This window comes from Podarcis erhardii (genome assembly GCF_964252035.2).
Source record: "Podarcis erhardii genome assembly, chromosome: 14".
NCBI lineage: Eukaryota > Metazoa > Chordata > Lepidosauria > Squamata > Lacertidae > Podarcis > Podarcis erhardii.
Genome location: NC_138503.1, coordinates 44,982,301 through 45,004,147, shown reverse-complemented (window position 1 = coordinate 45,004,147; position 21,847 = coordinate 44,982,301). Strand labels below are relative to the sequence as shown.

At 46.1% G+C, this 21,847-nt stretch overlaps 1 protein-coding gene across 4 annotated transcripts; it reads right to left on the bottom strand.

Moving 5' to 3' along the window:
• Positions 1 to 104: 104 nt before the first annotated feature.
• Positions 105 to 21,751, bottom strand: DHRS7B (dehydrogenase/reductase 7B). 4 transcript variants are annotated; one of them, XM_081839994.1, is made up of 7 exons: positions 21,610 to 21,751; positions 11,149 to 11,321; positions 7,019 to 7,134; positions 5,815 to 6,025; positions 4,045 to 4,137; positions 2,643 to 2,795; positions 105 to 2,332 (listed from the first exon to the last, which is right to left on the bottom strand). In XM_081839994.1, the coding sequence occupies exons 1-7, from the start codon at positions 21,627 to 21,629 to the stop codon at positions 2,127 to 2,129; spliced, it is 972 nt and encodes a 323-aa protein (XP_081696120.1). In that variant the 5' UTR covers positions 21,630 to 21,751; the 3' UTR covers positions 105 to 2,126. The 4 variants fall into 4 exon arrangements, with proteins under 4 accessions (XP_081696120.1, XP_081696121.1, XP_081696118.1 ...); XM_081839995.1 differs by lacking the exon at positions 21,610 to 21,751 and adding an exon at positions 21,258 to 21,367; XM_081839992.1 differs by lacking the exon at positions 21,610 to 21,751 and adding an exon at positions 12,928 to 12,948.
• Between the last annotated feature and the right edge of the window lie 96 nt (positions 21,752 to 21,847).

Here is a 21,847-nt window from a genome sequence, read left to right as displayed (position 1 = left end):
CTTCTATAAACTGCCAGCCCCTATGACACTCACAAAAACTCATTTGGTGCATGCAATCTCCCCCCCCCCCCAGGTACAAGTGAAATTGTAGGCAGACCACTTGCTCTTCTATAACAGGACTTTATTTCAGTCATTATTGCATGCACCCTCTTTAAACTTTGCTGTTATCTGGCAGAAAAAAAATCCATGTTATGTTCTTCCCTCCCTAGCATCTAGTTCAACCTATCTTGGATCCTGCGCCTGCTACCCAGTGATGGGGAGCTCAGGGATGAAGCCAGTGCTAGCCACACTTAAGAGTGGACCCACTGAAATGAATGGGCCTCCTCTGAATATCCTTGGTGACATAAGAGTGTAATGATAGTTGGGCATGAGGTACATTCTACTTGCCATTATGGATGGGGAACTTGAGGCAGAGCTGCCCTTCTTGCAGTATTTAGTCAAATCCCCTGCTCCTTTTAACTTTTCAGTGAACTCTGCATTGTGTATAAGTCTTCATTTCCTAGTTAGAAACAAGAAGTCTTGCCTCTGGTCACATTTTAACTGATAAATCCTAAAGGGACCCCTGGGTATTTTCGCAAGGCTCTGGGAAAGAGTAATAGACTGTTGTGACTTCCAGTACAAGCTTTGAACTTGCGAATGGAAGCATGTGAACATGCTCAGGTCACGTACAGGTATATGCTCTTGCTTAGCGTGATAGCTGCAACCTGACCTTTGTGCAATGTTTTATGACCTTGGAATGGCATCCCACAAGAGCAAAGCCAGAACTCAGTGCTATCTTTAGCCCTTGGAATCCAGTACAGCAAGCAGAGAGCTTGCTGCTGCTTCTGTTCAGTAGGTCAGTTTGGCCAAGGGTTGAAATCCTGCAGCCTTCTGGTCACAGTATCTGTTGAGTGCGCCAAGCAGATTCCTGTAGCTGTATTTGCTTGCTGGAGACCAGGATTATAACAGGCATTCTGCAAGTAACTAATGCAGTAATTCCCTCAAATTATAAACCAGAAGGGTGAAAAAAGCAAAAATATTATGTAAAGTGTTTTAGCTTCTGTTGGTATAAGCAATCACTAATGTTCATTTATTTACTCTCAAGGTTAAGAATTCCGAGAACCATCTTGTTAGTTCTACGGAGTTGTGGGATTGCTGCAAGGAATCTTTGAGTTACCTGCCTTATCAGAAGCATGGAAACTGCATCTGTCTACGAACAATTCTGCTTTCAGGAATCAGGCTTTTGAATTTGCCATTAGAGAATCAGTAAGACTGAATGGGGATGGAGGCTGGTACTACTATCAGGCAAGGATGTTCTTTGCGCACTAGATACTACATTCAGATGAGCTGCAGAGCGAACAGTATATGTAGTTCCTCTTTCATGTCTATTTTAATAGCAGCAACTTGGATCTGCCTAAGGTAGGTAAGCTGCAGCATCCCCCCCCCCATGTAATGGGGGGGGGGCACAACAGCTTTCTGATACTTGGATGTGCTAGTGGAGTTACCTGTAGTTCCTACCCAGGACCAACTCTGAGCTTAACAGGTGAGAATACCAAGCTAGGCTGCTAGGAATAAGGGTAGTGGAGGTGGTGGTTTTTGAGTCCTGGCAAAAATGCAGTAAGTGCAGTTGGGCAATGCATGTGCAGCACAAGCTTATTTAATTTCAGCTGCCTGCATCTCTTCTCTCCACCCTGGCAAAAAGAAGCAGCCTGCAACCACTTAGGTTTTTTAAGAGAATGATATTGGAGGCAATGGTAGTCTTTCGTTCTCCGCCAATAAGTATTTTACATTCAGCTGATGAGAGCCTAGGCCAGAGGAAAGTAAACATAGTAAGCTGCCGGTAGCCTGTTGTCTTGTGGACAAGCCCAAATAAGACAAATGGGAGCTGTGGAGGTGTGCAGTTCCTAACTCTGTTCCTAACAGATGAAGCCCTTTGTCCCAGGGAGCCAACAAAGCTGTAAGTGGTGAAAGCAGCTTTTCGGATGCCATCAGTGATGTGCAAGCAGCACAAGCCTGGCTCCAACTCTTCACGGCAAGCGAGAGATGCAACTTAAACAATCCTGAAGTTCATGCTTCCCCCAGACCCTGGACACATCAGCTGGTAGCTTCTGGTTTTAAACCAATGGTTTAAAATGAACTCCAATTGGTTAAGAATCCTTGGCTTTCCTTTCTTTCTGGGCTCTAGATGCCATAAAGTGGAAGAAGAGCCTGGGACAGAGCGTTCGCACGTACACGGCCAGAGAAGGCATGAAGCCAGCAACCAGCACTTCCTTCTTCTTCTCCCCAACAGCACTCAGAACCACCTTAGCCACCTCTGCAGCTGCCTTGCCTTCAGAAGTTGACTTGTCCATTACTGAAAAGAACAACAAATTACTACCTCCCTCTAGAGATGATTTTCTGTTGGTGGATCCAGGAGGCTCAAGATTACAAATTAAGCCCATAGATCAAGAAATGTGCAGAGGTGAGACTCTGCAAACAAGTCTGTGACCACTGAACATGGGCCACTGAAGATTATCCAACTTCGTTAAATGTGCTAGTTTTTATATTGGGCCTTTTCAGTCAATGCCAAACTCTGAGAAACTGGGTGTTCCCCTTTCCCACCACTGGCACTCCCTGTACGCCAACAGATACATATAATTTACACAAGCAAAGCTAGCCCTCACCTCCATACTGGGATCCATCTGCCATTACGGCATTAAGTGAGAGATTTGTCTGAATGTAGCCGGGGCTCACAACTGTGACGTCGACATCGTACTGCTCCACTTCTGCTCGTAGGCAGTCAAAGAAGGCTTGGGTGGCATGCTTAGAGGCAGCATCTAAAAACCCCGAAGGTGACACAATTTCAGTTTATTTCCAATCTGCAGCTTCCCAGTCAAAATGCATAGCTGCCTTTTGCACGAGGCATGTAACAGCGTAAATAGCTATTAGCTACCAGAACTGAATGCAGCCTATTCCAAGGCAGTAGGCTTTTGCTGGGGCAAGCAACAAGGGCGATTATGTCCGATTCTGCTCTGCTTACAAGATTTCCAATGACATCTTGCCAGTGTTGGAGCACACAGGCCCTTGGTCCAGCCCAGGATGGGTAGACTTGAATAGTATGCCAGCTGCTGAACAGCTTCTCATTAAAGGAAAATTTGGGAATATCATAAAGGGACTTTAAGAATTCAAAACCAAGTTGTAAACTTGCATGAGTCTCTGCAAGGATCTTCATAATCATGTGAAAAAATTTCTGTTTTAGAGAGGGAAAATTGGAGGTCAGCTCCAATGTGCTCTTTGCTGAATCAAACAGGTTTATTCCAAACAAATGAAGCAAGAGCTTTTGAGCATGGTGTCTTTTTACAGGCTACGAACAATGGCACTACCCTGTTCCTTTTCCAATTTCTTATTTTAGGATTGGAGGGTTAGATTTCAATATATGCGGAGAAGTTCCAAGTCTGTTAGGTTAGCATGAATGCTATAATCAGATTCAGCACAACTACCTAGGCAGATTTTGATGGCAAAGTTTGCATTCTTATCGTAAATGTGATGTAGGGGGAGGAATACCAGGGTAAGGGCAGTGATTATCCAGAATGAAGTTGGGCATTTTGGACCACACGATGCAAGACGTATGCTACCTTCTGGTGATGCAGAAGATACCAAAGCACCCCACTAAAATGGGACCCTGCATTGCTGGCACCCGTAGAAATTGAGTTCTTTGTGCAGTAGGACTGGCCCTGTGGAAGTCACACCCAGCTCTGGAGACAAGCAAAGATGAAGATAGGGAGAGCAGAAACTATTCTTCCCAATGTTTGAGGTTCGCCTAAGCCAGTGTTTCTGAAACTTGAGTCACCTGCTTTTGCTGGACTACGACTCCCATCCCTGACCACTGGTCCTGCTAGCTAGGGATGATGGGAGTTGTAGTCCAACAAGAGCAGGAGACCCGCGTTTGAGAAACACTGGCCTGAGGCTCCCCTCCCTTGAGCTCTATATGTGCTGTATCTACTATAATGTGTTGGCTGCCCCTTTCCGGTGAGCTGGTGGTTCCAGAGTAGCCAACCCCTCCCAAGCCTTGTGAAGAATACTTACAAGCCGAGCGGTAAGGAATGCTAATTTTGCCTTGAACGCTGCTGATGGCGACAATGTGGCCTTTTCTCCTCTTGATCATGGAAGGCAGAATTGCTAGAGAGAGGAGGGAGGGGGAGAGAATGAGAATGCAACTCCACAATCTTGCCATGAGAAATAATGTGTACTTGGATCCTGGGAGACCAGGGTTTCTTCCTTATGCTGATACCTAGAATCGTGTGTGTGTGTGTGTGTGTGTGTGTGTGTGTGTGTCTTATGCAAATGTATTTCAACTGCCTAATTTACCCTAGTCACAATTTTTGGGGGATTCCTAGCAGACCTTGAAGTTGCAATATTTGTAGAAATGCTTCCTGAAGAGAGAGGCAAAATAATCACACTGGGATCCAAAAGGTGACCTTGCAGTTACTTCTTATCCAAGGCAGGAATTGTTCCTACCCTGATGCTGAAAAACTCTATTTGGAACAAAGTTCCACTGATTTCAGTGAAAGAAACGAGTCCTTTTTTCTTAAGAAATCTACTTGAACATAAAATAGGATGCACATTGGAGAAGGGTCAGCTGGCACAGGTGGGTCCCATTTTTACTAACCCAGAAGCTCAGTAAGGAAGGTGCAAATAAAACTACTGTATCCCTGTATTATATAGACAAGCCTTTCTCAACCTTTGGTCCCCAGATGCTCTCAAACTGCAATTCACATCATTCCTGTCCACTGGCCATGGTGGCTAAGGGATGAGAGTTGTAGTCCAAAAAACATCTAGGGACCCAGGGCTGAGAAAGGCAGACACAGACTATAAACAAGGAATGTAAGACTCAGTGGAGCTAGTGGGCCAACGTTTCCACCAAGCAAATGCTGAGGGGCTGCATCTACATTTTCCCCACCAGTGTAGTGTGTAACAGCCAATTCCCCAGACCTATTTTTTTTTTTATAGAATATTTATTAAAGTTTTCAAGAAATAATACAATAGAAAAGAAAAAATAACAAAAATACAAAAACAAATAAAAGAAAAACACATAAAATTTCCATTACTTATTTTCTCTTAACTTATTTTCCAGACCTCCTCATACCTCCCTTTCTTGTATTCCATTTCTGTCCAACATCATTCTAACATTCATTAATTTTGCAATATTTCTGTAAATAGTCTTTAAATTTCTTCCAATCTTCTTCCACCGACTCTTTTCCCTGGTCTCGGATTCTGCCGGTCATTTCTGCCAGTCTCCCCAGACCTCTTTCAGTTTCTTGCTGCCCTCTAGGATTTTCTCCATGTAGAGAAATGCTACAAGGGCGGGGAGAGTTGCTTTGAAAAAGGGATCAGCAGCCAAAAGTCAACTGCCTGATGCCTGCCCGCTTTGCTTTTCTACAAGCTCTCCTCCAGCTCAGGAAGATATTAAAATGGCAAGCAAGGACCATTGTAGCTTGAAAGTAAGCCTGTGGTTTGTGTCACCACGGTCATTTTCAAGACTGTTACATGAAGCACGTCCCACAGGTCTTATGAAGAACTCCAGGGTGGAGGGAGAGCCAGACAAACGTAACTCCTTGTGCCCTTAGCAGCCTAGCTGTAAGCCCTCTGAGCAGCACTTAAGTGGTCTACATAGAATCATAGGATTGTAGAGTTGGAAGGGATCCCGAGGGTCATCCAGTCCAACCCCCTACAATGCAGGAAGCAAATCTAGAATATTGCAGAGGTGTAACTGCTAAATAAGTGGAGCACAGTAACCACTGCAGGAAACGTTAGGATGTGTGCAGAAAGACACAGGAGGAGGCTGTTACAGTGTACCTTTTGTCAAAGCAATTGGTCCAAAGTAATTGGTTTCCATCACTTTCCTGTCCACTTCCATCAGGGTGTCCACAATTGTGCCTCGGTAGCTGATTCCAGCATTGTTAATCAAGATGTCCACATGGCCTGCACACTTCAAAATCTCCGCGGCAGCGCCAACGACTGCTTTGATGTCAGCGAGGTCAAAGACCACAGTGTGGTGTTTATGGGGCTGTTGAAAGAGAAAAGAAAAAAGCAGTTAATAGTATCTGAACCTACTCAGCTGCAAGGTTCATCGGGTAGCCTTGGTGAAACCACTCTCTTAGCCTATCCTCTCTCACAGTGTGATACTGGGAAGATAAAATGGCATTATATACATGCCACAGGGATCTAGGGAAATGTTTATAAATCAATGCATGCTCTGGACATTTGGGGGCAACGCCCTCCCCAAAAAATATTGGGGAGGGGGCAAAGGGCTTGGCACCCCTGCTACCAGCACGTTTGGAAGGAGCAACTGGCTTATATGGCTTAAAACAGGGCAGCTTCCTGGTTTTTGTTTAGGGTGGGGAGGGGATGGACCCTGGGCAAGGTGCTTTCAGGCCTAGTTAGCTTATCTCATTAACACACAATACAGAATTATCAAGGACCAGGCTTGCAGAAGACATCTGAAGGTAGCCCTGTTCAGGGAAGTTTTTAATGTGTGACATTTTAATGTATTTTTAATCTTTGTTGGAAGCCTCCCAGAGTGGCTGGGGAAACCCAGCCAGATGGGCGGGGTTCAAAGTAATAATAATAATAATAATTGCAGAGGTTGCTGCTCCTCTTGCTGTTTGCTTGCTTGCTCGCTCAAAGAACAGATCAGGCGGCAGCAGCAGCAAGGATGAGAGGCACGAGGGATTGGCAGTGGGACACAGGCTTCAGTGAGCATTCAATGATGCTGAGCCTTGACGCTGACCCTGACTTTAAAAGGGGGTTAATTTGACCCAGCAGCACACAGAAACAAAACACATTGCAACCAACCATGCCCTGCACCCTCTGGACTCTTGCACTACTAGCAAAACAAAATCCCTGTGTACGTGATGCTGACACAAAAGCGCGCACGCTCTCTCTCTCTCTCTCTCCACCTCTCCTCTTCCCACAACCCCATAAACCTGTGACCTGCATGAAAAGCATCACTGACCTACAGTCTCTCCTCCTCCTCCTCCCCCCTCACCCCCTAGCTTACGTTCTTTGGGTGGCCAGCAGCACTGGAGAGCTCCTGCAGAAGGTCTTGAAGTCTCTCTCTGCTCCTACCACACAGCACCAGTTCTGACCCAGCAGCATGGAAAGCTTTGGCACATTCTTGGCAAAAAGAGAGAGAGGGGGACAGAAAAAAAATGCCTTTACACAACTCTTGTATGACCACACTTGGAATGCTCTTTTGGGTGAATGCACTTTGGAAAGGATACTGGTAGATCTAGAATCAGTGGAGAAAATGGTCAAATGATCAGGATTAAGTTAGAGACTGCTTTGGTTAGGAAAAGAAGAACTCAAGTGGGCGGGGGGGGGGGAACATGATTGCAATTTACAAAATTATGCATGCTGTATTGTGTGGAAATGGATTAAAGCCCCCCTTCCCAATCATTGTAAAACCCAGGCTCAGCCAATGAAGCTGACTTTGGATCAGTTACGGGGTGAGCGACCTATAGCACAACAACATCTGAATAGCCACAGATCCCATAATTCTTTATAGACACGTGTTTTGGTACGTATCTGACACTTTGTTTGGCCTCAGCCCAATTTTATATTTAACTTCTTCATTCAAAGGTTCTGCTGGTAAATGAAAGGGGGAGATGGTGAATTAAATAAAGCAGAACGCTGAGGGAAGCATACATGGATCTATGATCACATTTTAGATTCAGCATTTCAGTGAAATAGAATTGCCGTGAGAGAGACTGGTTTGTCAAAGGGCACCCAGTAAAATTTATGGCCGAGCAGGGATTTGAACACTGATCTCCTTGGCAGAAGACCTTTATCCAGAGTACTGCACTGTATCTGCAGAACATAATTCCCCTTTATGTGCATGTGTGGGGGGGGGAGTCTTCTTCGTACAACTCCCATCTTCCCTGACCACTGGATAGGCTGCCTAGAGCTGATTGAGAATTGCGGTCCAAAACATTGAGGGGAGGGACCAAGTTGGGGAAGGCTCTTTGAACCTGTGGGACCATTGAACGGCCTCAAAAACAGCCAGTGTTTCAACACTCTTGAAACTACTTGGGCATGAGCATCACAAGACTGGTCTGGTGTCCATGGCAGGCCCAGAAGGCTGCACCACAAGAATAGGCCTTTGCGGTGGCTCCCTGCTTGTGGGATGTTCTCCCCAGGGGGACTCATCTGGCACCCTCACCACATCTCTTTAAGCACCAGGCGAAAACACTCCTCCCAGGCCTTTGGCTAATTAAACCATCTATGGCCTTTTAAATGGTGTGTGTGTGTGTTGAGGAGGTTATTGTTTTTGTTTGTTATCAGGGTATGGTTTTTTATGTTTTCATATTGCAAACTGCTCTGTGTTCCTCGGATGAAGGGCAGTATAGAGATTTAATAAACAACAATAATGATGATATTCACCATTTCCTAAAAAAGGAAAGAAATGTTGTAATGAATAAATCAGCTAGAAGAACTGTTTTGGATAAGGTAAGGACCACAGGTTCATGGTTGAGAACATGTTTTACATGCAGAAGGTCCCAGGGTCAATCGCCAGTGAGCTGGGTTGGGAAAGATTCCCCTCCTTGCCCTGAGACTATAAAACCACTTTCAACAGAGAACAGACAACACTGAAGCCAATGGTGTAAGGCAGTTTTTCCAAGGTTCAGTCCAACTGTGAGCCCTTTTCAGTTCTCATTGGGATCCTGTACGAATCTGTCAAACATATTGGGGGGGGGGCACAGCTCAGTGGCACGGAACTCATTTTCAACAAAGCAGGGCTCAATCCCTTTTGTTTCTAATTAAAAGTATCTCAAGCAACAGGAGCCCTTCTCGGTGGCTGATCCCAGACTTTTTTTTTTTTTTAATTCTTTTTATTGAGTGACTTTCATCATAACACAAACATCACCAAAACAGAAAAACGAAAAAACATTTAAAGGAAAAACAAAGAAAAAAAAACCACATAGTGCGGCTACTCAGACTTCCCAGACTTTGGAACTACCCTCATAGAGAAATCAAACTGGCTCCCTCATTGTTGTCCTTCTGCCAGCAGGTGAATACTTTTTTGTTCCAACGGGCTTTTGGGAACTGGTTTTAAGAAAAGGGCTGGTACTGTGATATTTTTATTGCAATAATCTGTGTGTTTTAATAAATCTTTTTTATATATTCTATTGATGTTCAATTGCTTTTTAAAGGTTGCTTTCCCCACCCCCACCCCCATGTTTTTAGCTGTTTCAGTTCTAACCGCCTCGAGTCCCTGTCGAGGAAAAGGGCACGGGGGAAAGCCAAATAAACAAAATCTGGAGACATAGCCGTGGGACAGATGAACTAGTACACTATGGTACATTAAGATAGCTCTTCCTTCCCAAGAAGCCACAGCACCTTGAGGAGAAACCCACGCTCTAAGCTTGTGGTTGGGGCCAACGACCAAGCACACAGCTACGATAAGGCAGTGAGGACATTCTGTTCCCAAAGGGCTTTCAATGCTGTTCTGCAGAGAACAGGAAAGCACCTCCACCAGGGGCCACGCGTCAATTGCCGGTGAACTAAGTTCCAGAAGGCTGCATAACTGTTTCCCTTTCCCCACCCATTTTAAGGACGTTCTCAGCTCATGGGAAAATTGACTGGCGTGTGGTGCCTGAGTTTGAATCACCTGCTGAGACCTGCCTCCAAGCTGGAAAAAAACAGGTTTGGGCAGGTGTTACCCAACTATGGCGGCAGGTTCCCCGTGGGAGGGACTGAAAATGCCATGGATTGAGAAAGTCCTCCCCACCAGGGAAGGTTTGGCATTGCTAGGTACTTTTCACAGGCCCCATGACTCATAGAACCAATAGCAGGCGTGGGGAACCTTTGGATGTTGACAAACTACCACTCCCATAATCCCTGGCAATTGGCCATTCTCGCTGAGATTGATGGAAGTTGAAGTATGAATAGAGTGACTTGGGGCAAATCAAGCTGGCAGGTGGCTGGGATTTCACCAGCACTGCACTTTGCAGGGCACCTAGTCTTCCAGTCACCAAATTAAAGCAGGGTTTCCAGATGTTTTTTGGACGACAACACCCATCATCCCTGACCACTGGTCCTGCTAGCTAGGGATGATGGGATTTGTAGTCCAGCAACAGCAGGAGACCCAAGTTTAGGAAACCTTGCATTAAAGTTTTACCCAAAAAGCAGGACAGGGGATCTGAGGCCCAGCAAAGAAGACCTGGAGTCTGGGGGTCCCGATTCACCTCATGCCCTTGCCAATGCATGCTCTTGCACTTCTAATAAATTAACAAGGCGATGGAGATGGGGAACAAAGTAGCAGGCAATAAGTCCGAACAGACTTCTGGCTGGTCCTTAATGTTTCTGGGATGGAGCCACCTTCCATCCCAGAAACATTAAGAACCAGCCAGAAGGGCTAAATGATGAGGTGTTTCTGTATCTTGTGGAATTCTCTATTGTTTTACTTAAGCCATGTGTTCTTTGTGAAGCAGCTATTGTTCTGGTGTTCTGCTTGCTGTGTGTGCGTATATGTAATATAAATGATACTGGGGAGTTTGGTGCTGCTTTGGGATTGCCACATTGCCACTAAGAGGCAAGGTTGCCATGTTGACCCATACGAAAAATTCCCAAACACAGAAAAGGGCCACATCTGTATAAGGCCAATCAAAATGGCACAAGAAATTGAGGGAGCTTCTGAGTTTTCCAAGCCTTGGGCAGGTTAAGCAAAGTGGGGAAGGATAGAGATAAAAGCAGGCAGGTGTTACAGCCCTAAAATCTGAACTGGTACATATTTAAATTGAGTGTGAGTAAACTAGCAAATTGAACAGTTTAGATGCAATGCAGGTTTTGGGTTTCATCTAGGGATGAGAACATGCACAATGGTCAAGTCCCCATTTTTTGAACATTTGTAAAATCCAGAAGTTCTGTTTTGACTTGCCTCCCACCTGCTCAACCTGTATATTTGCTAAGAGATGCTACTGAAGATTAAAATTAAAAAACCAAGACTCCGCAGGTTCCCTCCTCCTTCACAAGGAATCTGATCCTGTAAGGCTAAGCTTGACCTTCGTGGTGTGAGATGAGAGTTTAGTAACACCCTATTTCCCGAGGAAACATTTTGAGTAATGTACAAGCTGTCCTGTACAAGCTGTTCTCCTCTCCATCTCCATGCCAAATGTCTCAGAAACCTACCTTTCCCTAGTCCAGAAGTTGCTCCTGTGATCACCACCACTGCATCCTTCAGGTAGGCTCTCACACGCATTCTCTGAAGCAGCCGGAAGAGCCCCAAAACCCCCAGGCTGCCAAAAAGCAGTGGAAGAATCATCACAGAGGTGAGATCCATCACTTTTCTTCTAGGGTTCGTCCTGGAGTTACAGGAAAGAAGCAGAGAACAAGAGCACATTACACAAACGGATCACGAACCACCTTCCATTCTCCTGTTTCCACACAGAACAGATTCAATCCAACATAGCAGCTCCCCAGCCTCCAGGGCCTGTTTCACAACATGTAAAAATCAGTATACAAGGGAGCAATTGGGCTGGGCTCAGCTATGCAAATTGCCTTCTGGCCTCTTTTGTATTGAGACATTGCCTTCCACCTCTCTCTCAAATCACAGGCATGGAAATGAACAGAGTATGCTTTGTATCAGGGAGTCAAGGCAATTCCCCCACTTACGCTTGATAGATTTGCACACAACCGTGCATATGCGCGGCGCCAGGAAATTATTAAATAATTCAATTCAAACCTGCAATCGCGGGAGAGAGCTGGACAGTTCTCGTGGAGACCCTCCCCAGAGCCTGAAGAGGACAGCAGTGAGGGCGGAGGGAGCCCCCAAGAGGCTGGAGGCTTTGTACATGCTGCTCAGCCTCCCCTCCTAACAGCTGATGTGTGGGGTTGCACAGCAAGAACAGCCGCTTTCCTGCACGACCTCTAGCCTCCTGCCAACCCCCGAGCTTCCATTCTAGTTGTGGGTATCTTTGAATAGTGTATTTTTTGGTATGGGTTGAAGAGAGAGTGGCAGAGAAGGCGTATAATGGGTGTTCCCCACTTTACATGATTTCCTTTATGCCCGTGGGGGCCTGGAACATAACCCCCACATAAGTGGGGGGACGCCTGTATACAAGCTTTGTACCAGGGAGTCAATATTCAAGTGCAAACATGCCAACTAAGTCAGGCTTGTAAATATAACCACCTGCCTGGTTGCTTGTGGCAAGTAAGAATTACCTCTGGGCAACCAGGCAGAATGAAAGACAGCTGGTTTCTGTTTCTGTTTCTGTTTCTGTGTGTGTGTGAGAGAGAGAGAGACAGAGAGAGAGAGAGCGCGCGCGCGCTGGTGAAGTGGTGTTGGAGTAACACCTAGGAGATCAGGATTCAATTCCCCACTCGGGGAGGAAGCTCACTGGGTGATCTTGGACCAGCGACCCAACTGACCTCACAGGGTTATGTGAGGACAGAATGGAAAGCAGCAGAACTATGTGTGCCTTGGGCTCCTTGCAGAAAAGGCGGACTACAAATGTAAAGATGAATGAATGAATTCCACTGCCCACCCCATTTCTTTTTCAACATATACTCAACATTTTGTGGCTACTCAGAAAGCTCAATCTCACTGAGCTGTTTTTTTAAATAAAAAAACACACATTTATTTGTGTTTCTGCAAATGTTTGGGTTCTCCTAGCATGCTGATACCTTCTTCGTGTTTTGGCTCCAGTCCTGTGGGTACTCGCTACCAGAGTTACCAATACATACTAGTCCAAAAATATATATAATCAGATGATTCTCAGTCTTACCATAGATCAATGATCTACACATATAGGGGAATGCCAAAAAAATATGAAACAAACTCCATTGAAAGCAGAAGAGCAGCAACATACACAAAACAGGCAAGAAGGAGGGAAATAGCACACCACCTTCTAGACAGCCGTGCCCAGGAGATAAAAGCCTCCGGATCCATAGCCAGATAAATTTCCTTACCACACTCTGGGTCTCTCGTTTCTGGAGAAAGGTTTGCCCCAAATAAACATGGTGCCAGATTAAGGAGTTCCATTTCGCCGCTTTAGAAATTAATTTTCTACAGGGAGAGTATTCAATCAACATTATTGTAAAAAAAAGAAGAAGAAGAAAAGGGAAGCATTCTGTTTAAAGTTGTTTACAAGGACACCCTGGGAACTAGCTTAAAAACCCACAAAGAAGTCTGGGATTGCCACTCATAAAACAAAGCTACTTCCATTTCACACTGTGTTGCACATCAGATCTCCCGGATGCCTCACCAAGTGAACAGTGTTGCGTTTTCTAAATTTTAGGATGATGTGAGGATATGAATAAGCTGGTTAAGGACAGCAGAAACCAACAAGGAAGATAGGAGTTGGTTTATTAGTACAAGATGTCAAGCAAAGTTCCCCAGCAAAGTTCAACTATTTCAAAAGGCCACCTATTTTGAGCACATGCTGAACTCTTCCTGATGAAATCACTGGGTCTCAGTAGCACTTAATGCTGATGGAATGGTGCTCATATCTATTCTGTAGGTATGCTGTGGTCTAAACCACTGAGCCTCTTGGGCTTTCCGATCAGAAGGTTGGCGGTTTGAATCCGCCCAACAGGGTGAGCTCCCGTTGCTCTGTCCCAGCTGCTGCTAACCTAGCAGTTCAAAAGCATGTCAGTGCAAGTAGATAAATAGGTACTGCTGTGGCGGGAAGGTAAACGGCATTTCCATGTGCTCTGGCACTTGTCACAGTGTCCCGTTGCACCAGAAATGGTCAAGTCATGCTGGCCACATGACCTGGGAAGCTGTCTGTGGACAAATGCCGGCTCCCTCGGTCTGAAAGCAAGATGAGCGCCGCAACCCCATACAGTGGTACCTCAGGTTACAGACACTTCAGGTTACGGACGCTTCAGGTTACAGACTCCGCTAACCCAGAAATAGTACCTCGGGTTAAGATCTTTGCTTCAGGATGAGAACATAACGGCGGCAGGCCCCATTAGCTAAAGTGGTACCTCAGGTTAAGAACAGTTTCAGGTTAAGAACGGACCTCCAGAACAAATTAAGTTCTTAACCTGAGGTACCACTGTAGTAGCTTTTGACTGAACTTAAGTGTCCAGGTGTCCTTGACCTTTTACCTTTACCTACCTACAGAATAGGTATCAGCACCTATTCTCCCAGAGGTGGGAGAACTGGATGTTGTTGGACTCTGCTTTTTTTCCAGAAAAAAGGTCCTGGAATGCACTTCTCTCAGAAGACCTACCCCAGAGCCCAAAGAGGATATCTTCAGGCTCCTGGGTGCAGGAAGTCTCCTCACCAGCCAGAGGCTTGTTGAAGCTGCTTTGGTGAGGCTAGCAGAGTCTTCTGAGCCTCAGCTAAACATTTTTTAAAGCTTCCCTACACAGGGCTGCCTTCAGTTATTTTAGGAAATTTGGCATTGGATAGGAGGGAGTTCTACAGGGCAGGGGCCACTACTGAGAAGACCCTCTGCCTGGTTCCCTGTAACTTCTCACAATGAGGGAACTGCTAGAAGGCCCTTGGAGCTGGATGATGGGGGTGGAAACGCTCATTCAGGTATACAGGGCCGAGGCTGTTTAGGGCTTTAAAGCTCAGCACCAACACTTTGAGTTCTGCTCGGAAACATACTGGGAGCCAATGTAGATCCTTTACGTCCAGTGTTATATGGTCCCGGCAGCTGCTCCCAGTCACTAGTCTAGCTGCCACATTCTGGATTAGTTGTAGTTTCTGAGTCACTTTCAAAGGTAGTCCCATGTGGCACATGACAGCTATGGACTTATCCTGCTAGCACCAACCAACTATGCTTTAAAACATTCTTAAAGGGAGTCTGTGCAGGTGAAATTTAAAGTGGCTTGCTACAATTAGGTTTGCAAAGCAGAGCCCTCCCTTATAGACATTAGAAACCTAAATGTAGAAACACAATTGCCTCTCTGTTCTGCTTTGCAGAGAATGAGACACTTATAACAAATACCAAGAGAGGTTCGAAGAGGATTTGATTTGAGCTCATGTGTGTGAGAAGGGAGGGGAATGCCCTTAAGTAAAATGGTGCCATTATAAAAATAAATGTAAGCAGCATAGCCTTGGGCCTTATTCTATTTGTGTAAAACACCACAAGGCCTTGTCAGGTCACCCCCCGCAGTGTGAAAAACACAGTGTGACCCCGCACACCCGCACACAGCAGATCCTACCTTTCTGCACAGAGCTGCCTTCCCTGAAGTGTGCCCTATATCTGTCTCAAACGTTTTGACAGAGGGTAGACAGATTTAAAAAAGGAAATGGCTGGCAGCCAAGCTTACACTTTTAGTCCAGCACTGGCACAAGTGATCAAGGACGGCCTCCAAGAACAAGGCTCAGAAACACTCCACTGCATTTGAGATGGAGGAGGTCATTTAAGTTTAGAGAGAAGAATTGGAAAGATGAGCTCAGAGGCACTTATTCCTCTCCTCCCCAGTAGCCTTTCTTTGATTTGTTATACAGTGGAACCTCAGATTGTGAACGTGATCCGTGCAGGAGGCACGTTCGCCACCCGCAGTGTTCGCAACCCGCAGTGCCGCGTCTGCACACGCGCTGGTCATGATTCGGCATTTCTGCGCATGTGCAAAGCGTGATTTAGCGATTATGCGCAAGTGCTGAAACCCGGAAGTAACCCGTTACTCAGCTCCAGCACCTCTTAGGTGGGCACAATTGCCATCCTAACAGAACAAGGGAGACGTTCATGGTGAGCTCCGACAACTCTTTTTCTAGAAAAATAGCACCTGCTTGTTAAATAACAAAATAGTATTTTAAAATTCAGAGAATTACCAAATTAGCTCATCCTTATTTTTGATTCTTCAGTGTCACAGTTGTCTAATCCCTATCCTGTTAAAACAGTACCTACCAACACAGCACATCCTACCAGAACCACAATACACATCAGGATTTAACTGTCTACCACAGAATCAATAGATTTGTGCAGAAAATCACACTAGAATCTACAGAATTTCCAACAAACATACAGAGGATCAAGCAAGAAATAATTAAAAGAAGGGCTTCTAGAGAAGTTAATCCTAATGTACTTAGTAGAACTTGCTTCCAAGTAAACATAATTAACATCAGGCTGCCAAAAAGTGCTACGATATAACTCTTCTTTCTAATGGCAGTTCCAAGTCTTCTTACTCAAAACCACATCACCGACACAGAAGACGGAGGTATCAGCCAACTTGAGTCAACTTCAAGGTTTGCAAATGTTGTGGGTTAAACCACAGAGCCTAACTAATTGTAAATGGTATGGTCATGGACGAGATTCCAATAGAGAAAGGGACACGACAGGGATGCCCAATATCCCCCCTATTGTTTATATCGGTACTGGAGGTTTTCCTGAATATGATTAGAAGGGACCAGCTGGTTAAAGGAATACAGGTCGGAACTAAACATTATAAGTTAAGAGCATTTGCAGATGATCTAGTTTTGACATTGCAACAGCCAGAAGCCAGTACAAAAAGAGTTTTGGAATTAATTGAAATATTTGGTCAAGTAGCAGGTTTCAAATTAAATAAACATAAGACAAAGGTGTTGGAAAAAAATCTAACGATGGGGGAAAAAGATAGTTTCCAAAGAGAAACCGGTTTGGAAATTGCAAAAAGAGTAAAATATCTGGGGGTGAATTTAACATCTAAGAATGTGAACTTATTTAAAGATAATTATGAGAAATGTTGGTTGGAAGTGAAGAAAGATTTCGATATATGGTCTAGGCTGAGACTTTCCTTGTTAGGCCGAATTGCTGTTATCAAGATGAATGTATTGCCGAGATTGTTATTTTTGTTCCAGACATTGCAAATTTTAGACAAGATGGACTGTTTCAAGAAGTGGCAGAAAGATATATCTAAATTTGTCTGGCAGGGCAAAAAACCCAGAATAAAATTTAAGATTTTGACTGATGCAAAGGATAGAGGGGGCTTTGCCCTGCCGGACTTAAAACTTTACTATGAAGCAGCAGCTTTTTGCTGGCTGAAACCATGGCTACTTCTTGAGAATACAGATATTCTGGATCTGGAAGGTTATGATAACAACTTTGGTTGGCATGCATATTTATGGTATGACAAGGTAAAGGTACATAGAAACTTTAAAAACCATATTGTCAGGAAAGCACTGTATAATGTATGGAACCGATATAAAGATTTGTTAGAGAGTAAAACCCCCAGGTGGTTGTCACCAATGGAAGCCAAGGCGGTAAAAAGACTGAACATGGATTCAGACTGGCCAAAATATTGTGAAATTATAGAATATGATGGTGAAAAGTTGAAACTACAGAGTTTTGAGAAATTGAAACCTAAAGTCCGAGACTGGTTACATTATTACCAGATTAATGAGACCTTTAAGCAGGACAGGAAACTAGGATTCCAGAAGGAGAGGTCAAAGTTAGAAACAGAATTGCTAGAACCCAATACTAAGAATTTGTCTAGAATGTATAATTTGCTGCTAAAATGGAACACACAGGATGAAACGGTTAAATCAGCCATGATTAAGTGGGCACAAGATATTGGTCATGATATTATGTTTGCTGACTGGGAGCAGTTATGGACCACAGGTATTAAATTTACGGCATGTAGTGCCTTAAAAGAGAATATAATGAAAATGATCTATAGGTGGTACATGACCCCAGTCAAGCTTGCAAAGATATATCATTTGCCCAATAACAACTGTTGGAAGTGTAATGAATGCGAAGGAACTTTTTATCATCTTTGGTGGACCTGCCCGAAGATTAAGGCCTACTGGGAAATGATCTATAATGAAATTAAGAAAATCCTTAAGTGGACATTTGTAAAGAAACCGGAGGCTTTTCTCTTGGGCATGGTAGGCCAAATGGTTCCAAAGAAAGATAGAACATTTTTTATGTACGCAACAACAGCAGCAAGAATTCTTTTGGCAAAGTATTGGAAGACTAAAGAATTACCTACTCTGGAAGAATGGCAGACCAAGGTGACTGAATTTATGGGACTGGCAGAGATGACCGGCAGAATCCGTGACCAGAGGAGAGAGACAGTGGAAGAAGACTGGAAAAAATTCAAAATCTATCTTAAAAATTGTTGTAAAATTTCGGAATGTTAAGATGTCAAGGGATTGGATATAAAGAATTACAGCTGTAAAAATTGAAACTTAAAAAACTTTAAAGAGAATTAAATATAAAAAGGGATGAAGGATTGCTAAAAAAATTTAAAACAAGAATGCAGTGAAGGGGAGGTTTGGGGAAGTTGTGTTATGTTTGTTTGTTTTTTGTTTATGTTGTAAAATTAATAAAAATTATTTAAAAAAAAAAATAAACCACAGAGCCTAGGGCTTGCCAATCAGAAGGTCAGCGGTTCAAATCCCAGTGACGGGGTGAGCTCCCGTTGCTTGGTACCTGCTCCTGCCAACCTAGCACTTCGAAAGCACGTTAAAGTGCAAGTAGATAAATAGGTACCGCTCTGGCGGGAAGGTAAACGGTGTTTCCGTGCGCTGCTCTGGTTCGCCAAAAGCGGCTTAGTCATGCTGGCTACATGACCCGAAAGCTGTCTGCAGACAAACGCCGGCTCCCTCGGCCAGTAAAGCGCCGCAACCCCAGAGTCGGCCACGACTGGACCTAATGGTCAGGGGTCCCTTTACCTTTACAGTGGTGCCCCGCAAGACGAACGCCTCGCAAGACGGAAAACCCGCTAGACGAAAGGGTTTTCCGTTTTGGAGGCGCTTCGCAAGACGAATTTCCCTATGGGCTTGCTTCGCAAGACGACAGCCCATAGGGAAATCTCCGGGACAGTGGGGAAGCGGAGCTCGTCTTCCCCGCTGTCCTCGGACCTCCTCCGAAGCCTGGCGGCGGGGCGGGGACACCTCCTCCCGCCGCCGGGCTTCGGAAGGATGCCCCGATGCCGGGCGGCGAGGCGGGAACGCCTCCCCCCGCCGCCCGGCATCGGAACGATGTCCCGAAGCCGAGCGGCGGGGCGGGAAAGTCTCCCCCCGCCGCCCGGCATCGGAACGATGTCCCGAAGCCGAGCGGCGGGGCGGGAACGCCTCCCCCCGCCGCCCGGCTTCGGGGCGGGAAAGCCTCCCCCCGCCGCCCGGCTTCGGGGCGGGAAAGCCTCCCCCCGCCGCCTGGCTTCGGGGCAGGAACGCCTCCCCCCGCCGCCCGGCTTCGGGGCATCGTCCCGATGCCGGTCGGCGGGGCGAGAAAGCCTCCCCCCGCCGCCTGGCATCGGAACGATGTCCCGAAGCCGGGCGGCGGGGCCGCGAAGCCTGGGCACGCTGGCAACTCTCCGCAAGGAGCGCTCCCGCTGCTTGCGGAGAGGTCCGCGAAGCCTGTCCTGGACCTCTTCTGAAGGCAGGCGGGGGGCAAAAGTCTTTGTCCCCCCTGCTTGCCTTCCCAGGGGCTTTTAAATCGCCCGGACAGCGGAGAAGTCCTCCGCTGTCCCGGGCGATTTTAAAATGCCGCCCGCCAGAAGAGGTCGGGGGAAGGCGGTTTCCATAGGAACGCATTAATTGATTTTCAATGCATTCCTATGGAAAACCGTGCATCGCAAGACGAAAAACTCGCAAGACGAAGAGACTTGCGGAACGAATTAATTTCGTCTTGCGAGGCACCACTGTACCTAAAGAACCTTTAGGGGGAACTGTCAAAGAGGCAACACCAAAAAGCAGCCCCCTAAGAACACAATGGCACAGAATGCTGAGTGGAAGGAAAAACCCTGAAAATCAGGTGGGAGGGGAAATGGAGTGGCTTTACATATATGTAAAGAATAGGAGGAGACCTTCCCACCTGACATTGATTAAAACATCCCCAGGGGCAGAAGTGAGTGCTGACAACGGGGGGGATCGGGATCGAAGATTTTAATGTATTGAGGACTGGGCACAACTTTACACACCTCAATTCCCCAAAGAGAAAAAACTCCCAATAAGGGCAATTAAAATTAAGCTTGCTGAATGGGCACATATCACAGAATGTTGTGTGTGTGTGTTGGGTGGGGAAAACCAGCAGCGAATGGAATGGAACAGCTGGAACCCTGAACAGAAGCGTTCCACATGGCTGCATTTTGTCGCAGAGTCCCACTCATCAATAACTATGTTTAAAATGAGGACTGTTATAACAACTAAGCTTACATTTTCCTGGGAGTAGGCCCCACTGGATTGACTGCCACAAAATGTATAGGATTGCACTGCCAAGGTTACCAAAAAAAGCTTGAAAACATACAGGCAGCCCCAAGTTGTAGTTCAAACCACACGGGCAAGGTTGTAAAGCTGCAAAGAGTTCTGAAACACTTTGGCACACTTGCTTGTGGGTCTTTCTTCCCACTTCCCACTTCTCCTTAAATATTATTTTTATTTATTGCATTTCTACGCATTCTGCATTCGAGGATCAGGAGGGGGTTTATGGTATAGAAACACAGAAATACACAACACAGCAACAAACAAAAAACCAGCACCACCCAGTTCAAAAGGTCATCAGTTATCTGATTAGCCAAAGGCCTGAGAGATTACCGGCATAGCTCAGTCGCTAGAGCATGAGACTGTTAATCTCAGGAGCTGAAGGTCTGAATCTCCAAGTTGGGCAAAGATTTCCTGCATTGCAGGGGGTTGGGCTAGATTACCCCCGTGGTCCCTTCCAACTCTACAGTTCTATATGGGCGCAATGTGTCCCCCCAACATCCAAGTCCCCCATCACCACCTTTCCCATATTCTGCGCAACTCCATGGTGCCTCGTGGAAAGGGCTAGCAGCCCTCCAGCGCCCTAGGTGGGTGGCCACTCTCACCGCTGCTTCGACATACAACTAGGCAGTGCCGGATTTACGTATAAGCTAACCAGGCATAGGCAAACTCGGCCCTCCCTCCAGATGTTTTTGGGACTACAATTCCCATCACCCCTGACCATTTTTCCTGTTAGCTAGGGATGATGGGAGTTGTAGTCCCAAAACATGTGGAGGGCCGAGTTTGCCCATACCTGAGCTAAACAAGCTACAGCTTAGGGCCCCACTCTCTTGGGGGGCCCCCAAATTTTTCACTATTAATATTTGTTGTTGTTGTTTAGTCATTTAGTTGTGTCCGACTCTTCGTGACCCCATGGACCAGAGCACGCCTGTCTTCCACTGCCTCCCGCAGTTTGGTCAAATTCATGTTCCACTATTAATATACTTCTTCTTAATTATATTTCAGTTCAACAATTACTTTGATAAAATACCTATTTTGTTATGTGCAATTGGCTTTAGATACCTATTAGGTCCATAAATTACCATATAGCATATATTCAACGCAAAAAAAATTGTTGTTGACAAAGGACAGCTGGACATATAAAGGGCCCCATTACCTTCAGTAGCTTAGGGCCTCATCAAACCTCAATCCGGCCCTGCGACTAGGGGAGCCTCAGTGGCCCCTTATCCCTTGCTGTGTTTATCCCACCCTTCCTCCACAAAGCAACATGCAGGCTCCTTTCCTTCCCCGTGAGGAAGGCCGGGCTGAGAGGCAGTGGCGGGAGCTGCAGGCCTGTTTGGGACTTTGAACCCGGACGCCCTCGGGCCTAGACATGACACCCCACCCCAGCGGGACCGACGCCTATGGGGACCCCCCCCCCTCCCGTATTGACCGAACGGGGCCCAGAAAGCGAAACCCCCCCCCCCCCCGCGCGCGCGCACGCTTCGCTTCCACCTTCAGCTCACTACCTGGCAACCACCGTCACCATAACGACGCACCCGGAAGCAGCTCCACCACCTTTGCTCCGCCCGCCCAATCAAAACGCACCTTCCCTTCTCAGGCGGAAGGCGGGGACTGGCAAGGGAAAGCGGCCAATAGGAAGCAAGCGCGCGGAGGGACGAGGTCAATCAATTATAATATACAAAAAAAGAGAACGCAAACGGGAGAAGCCAGGGAAGGTCCCGCCGTGTTTAGCTTCCCTCCCGG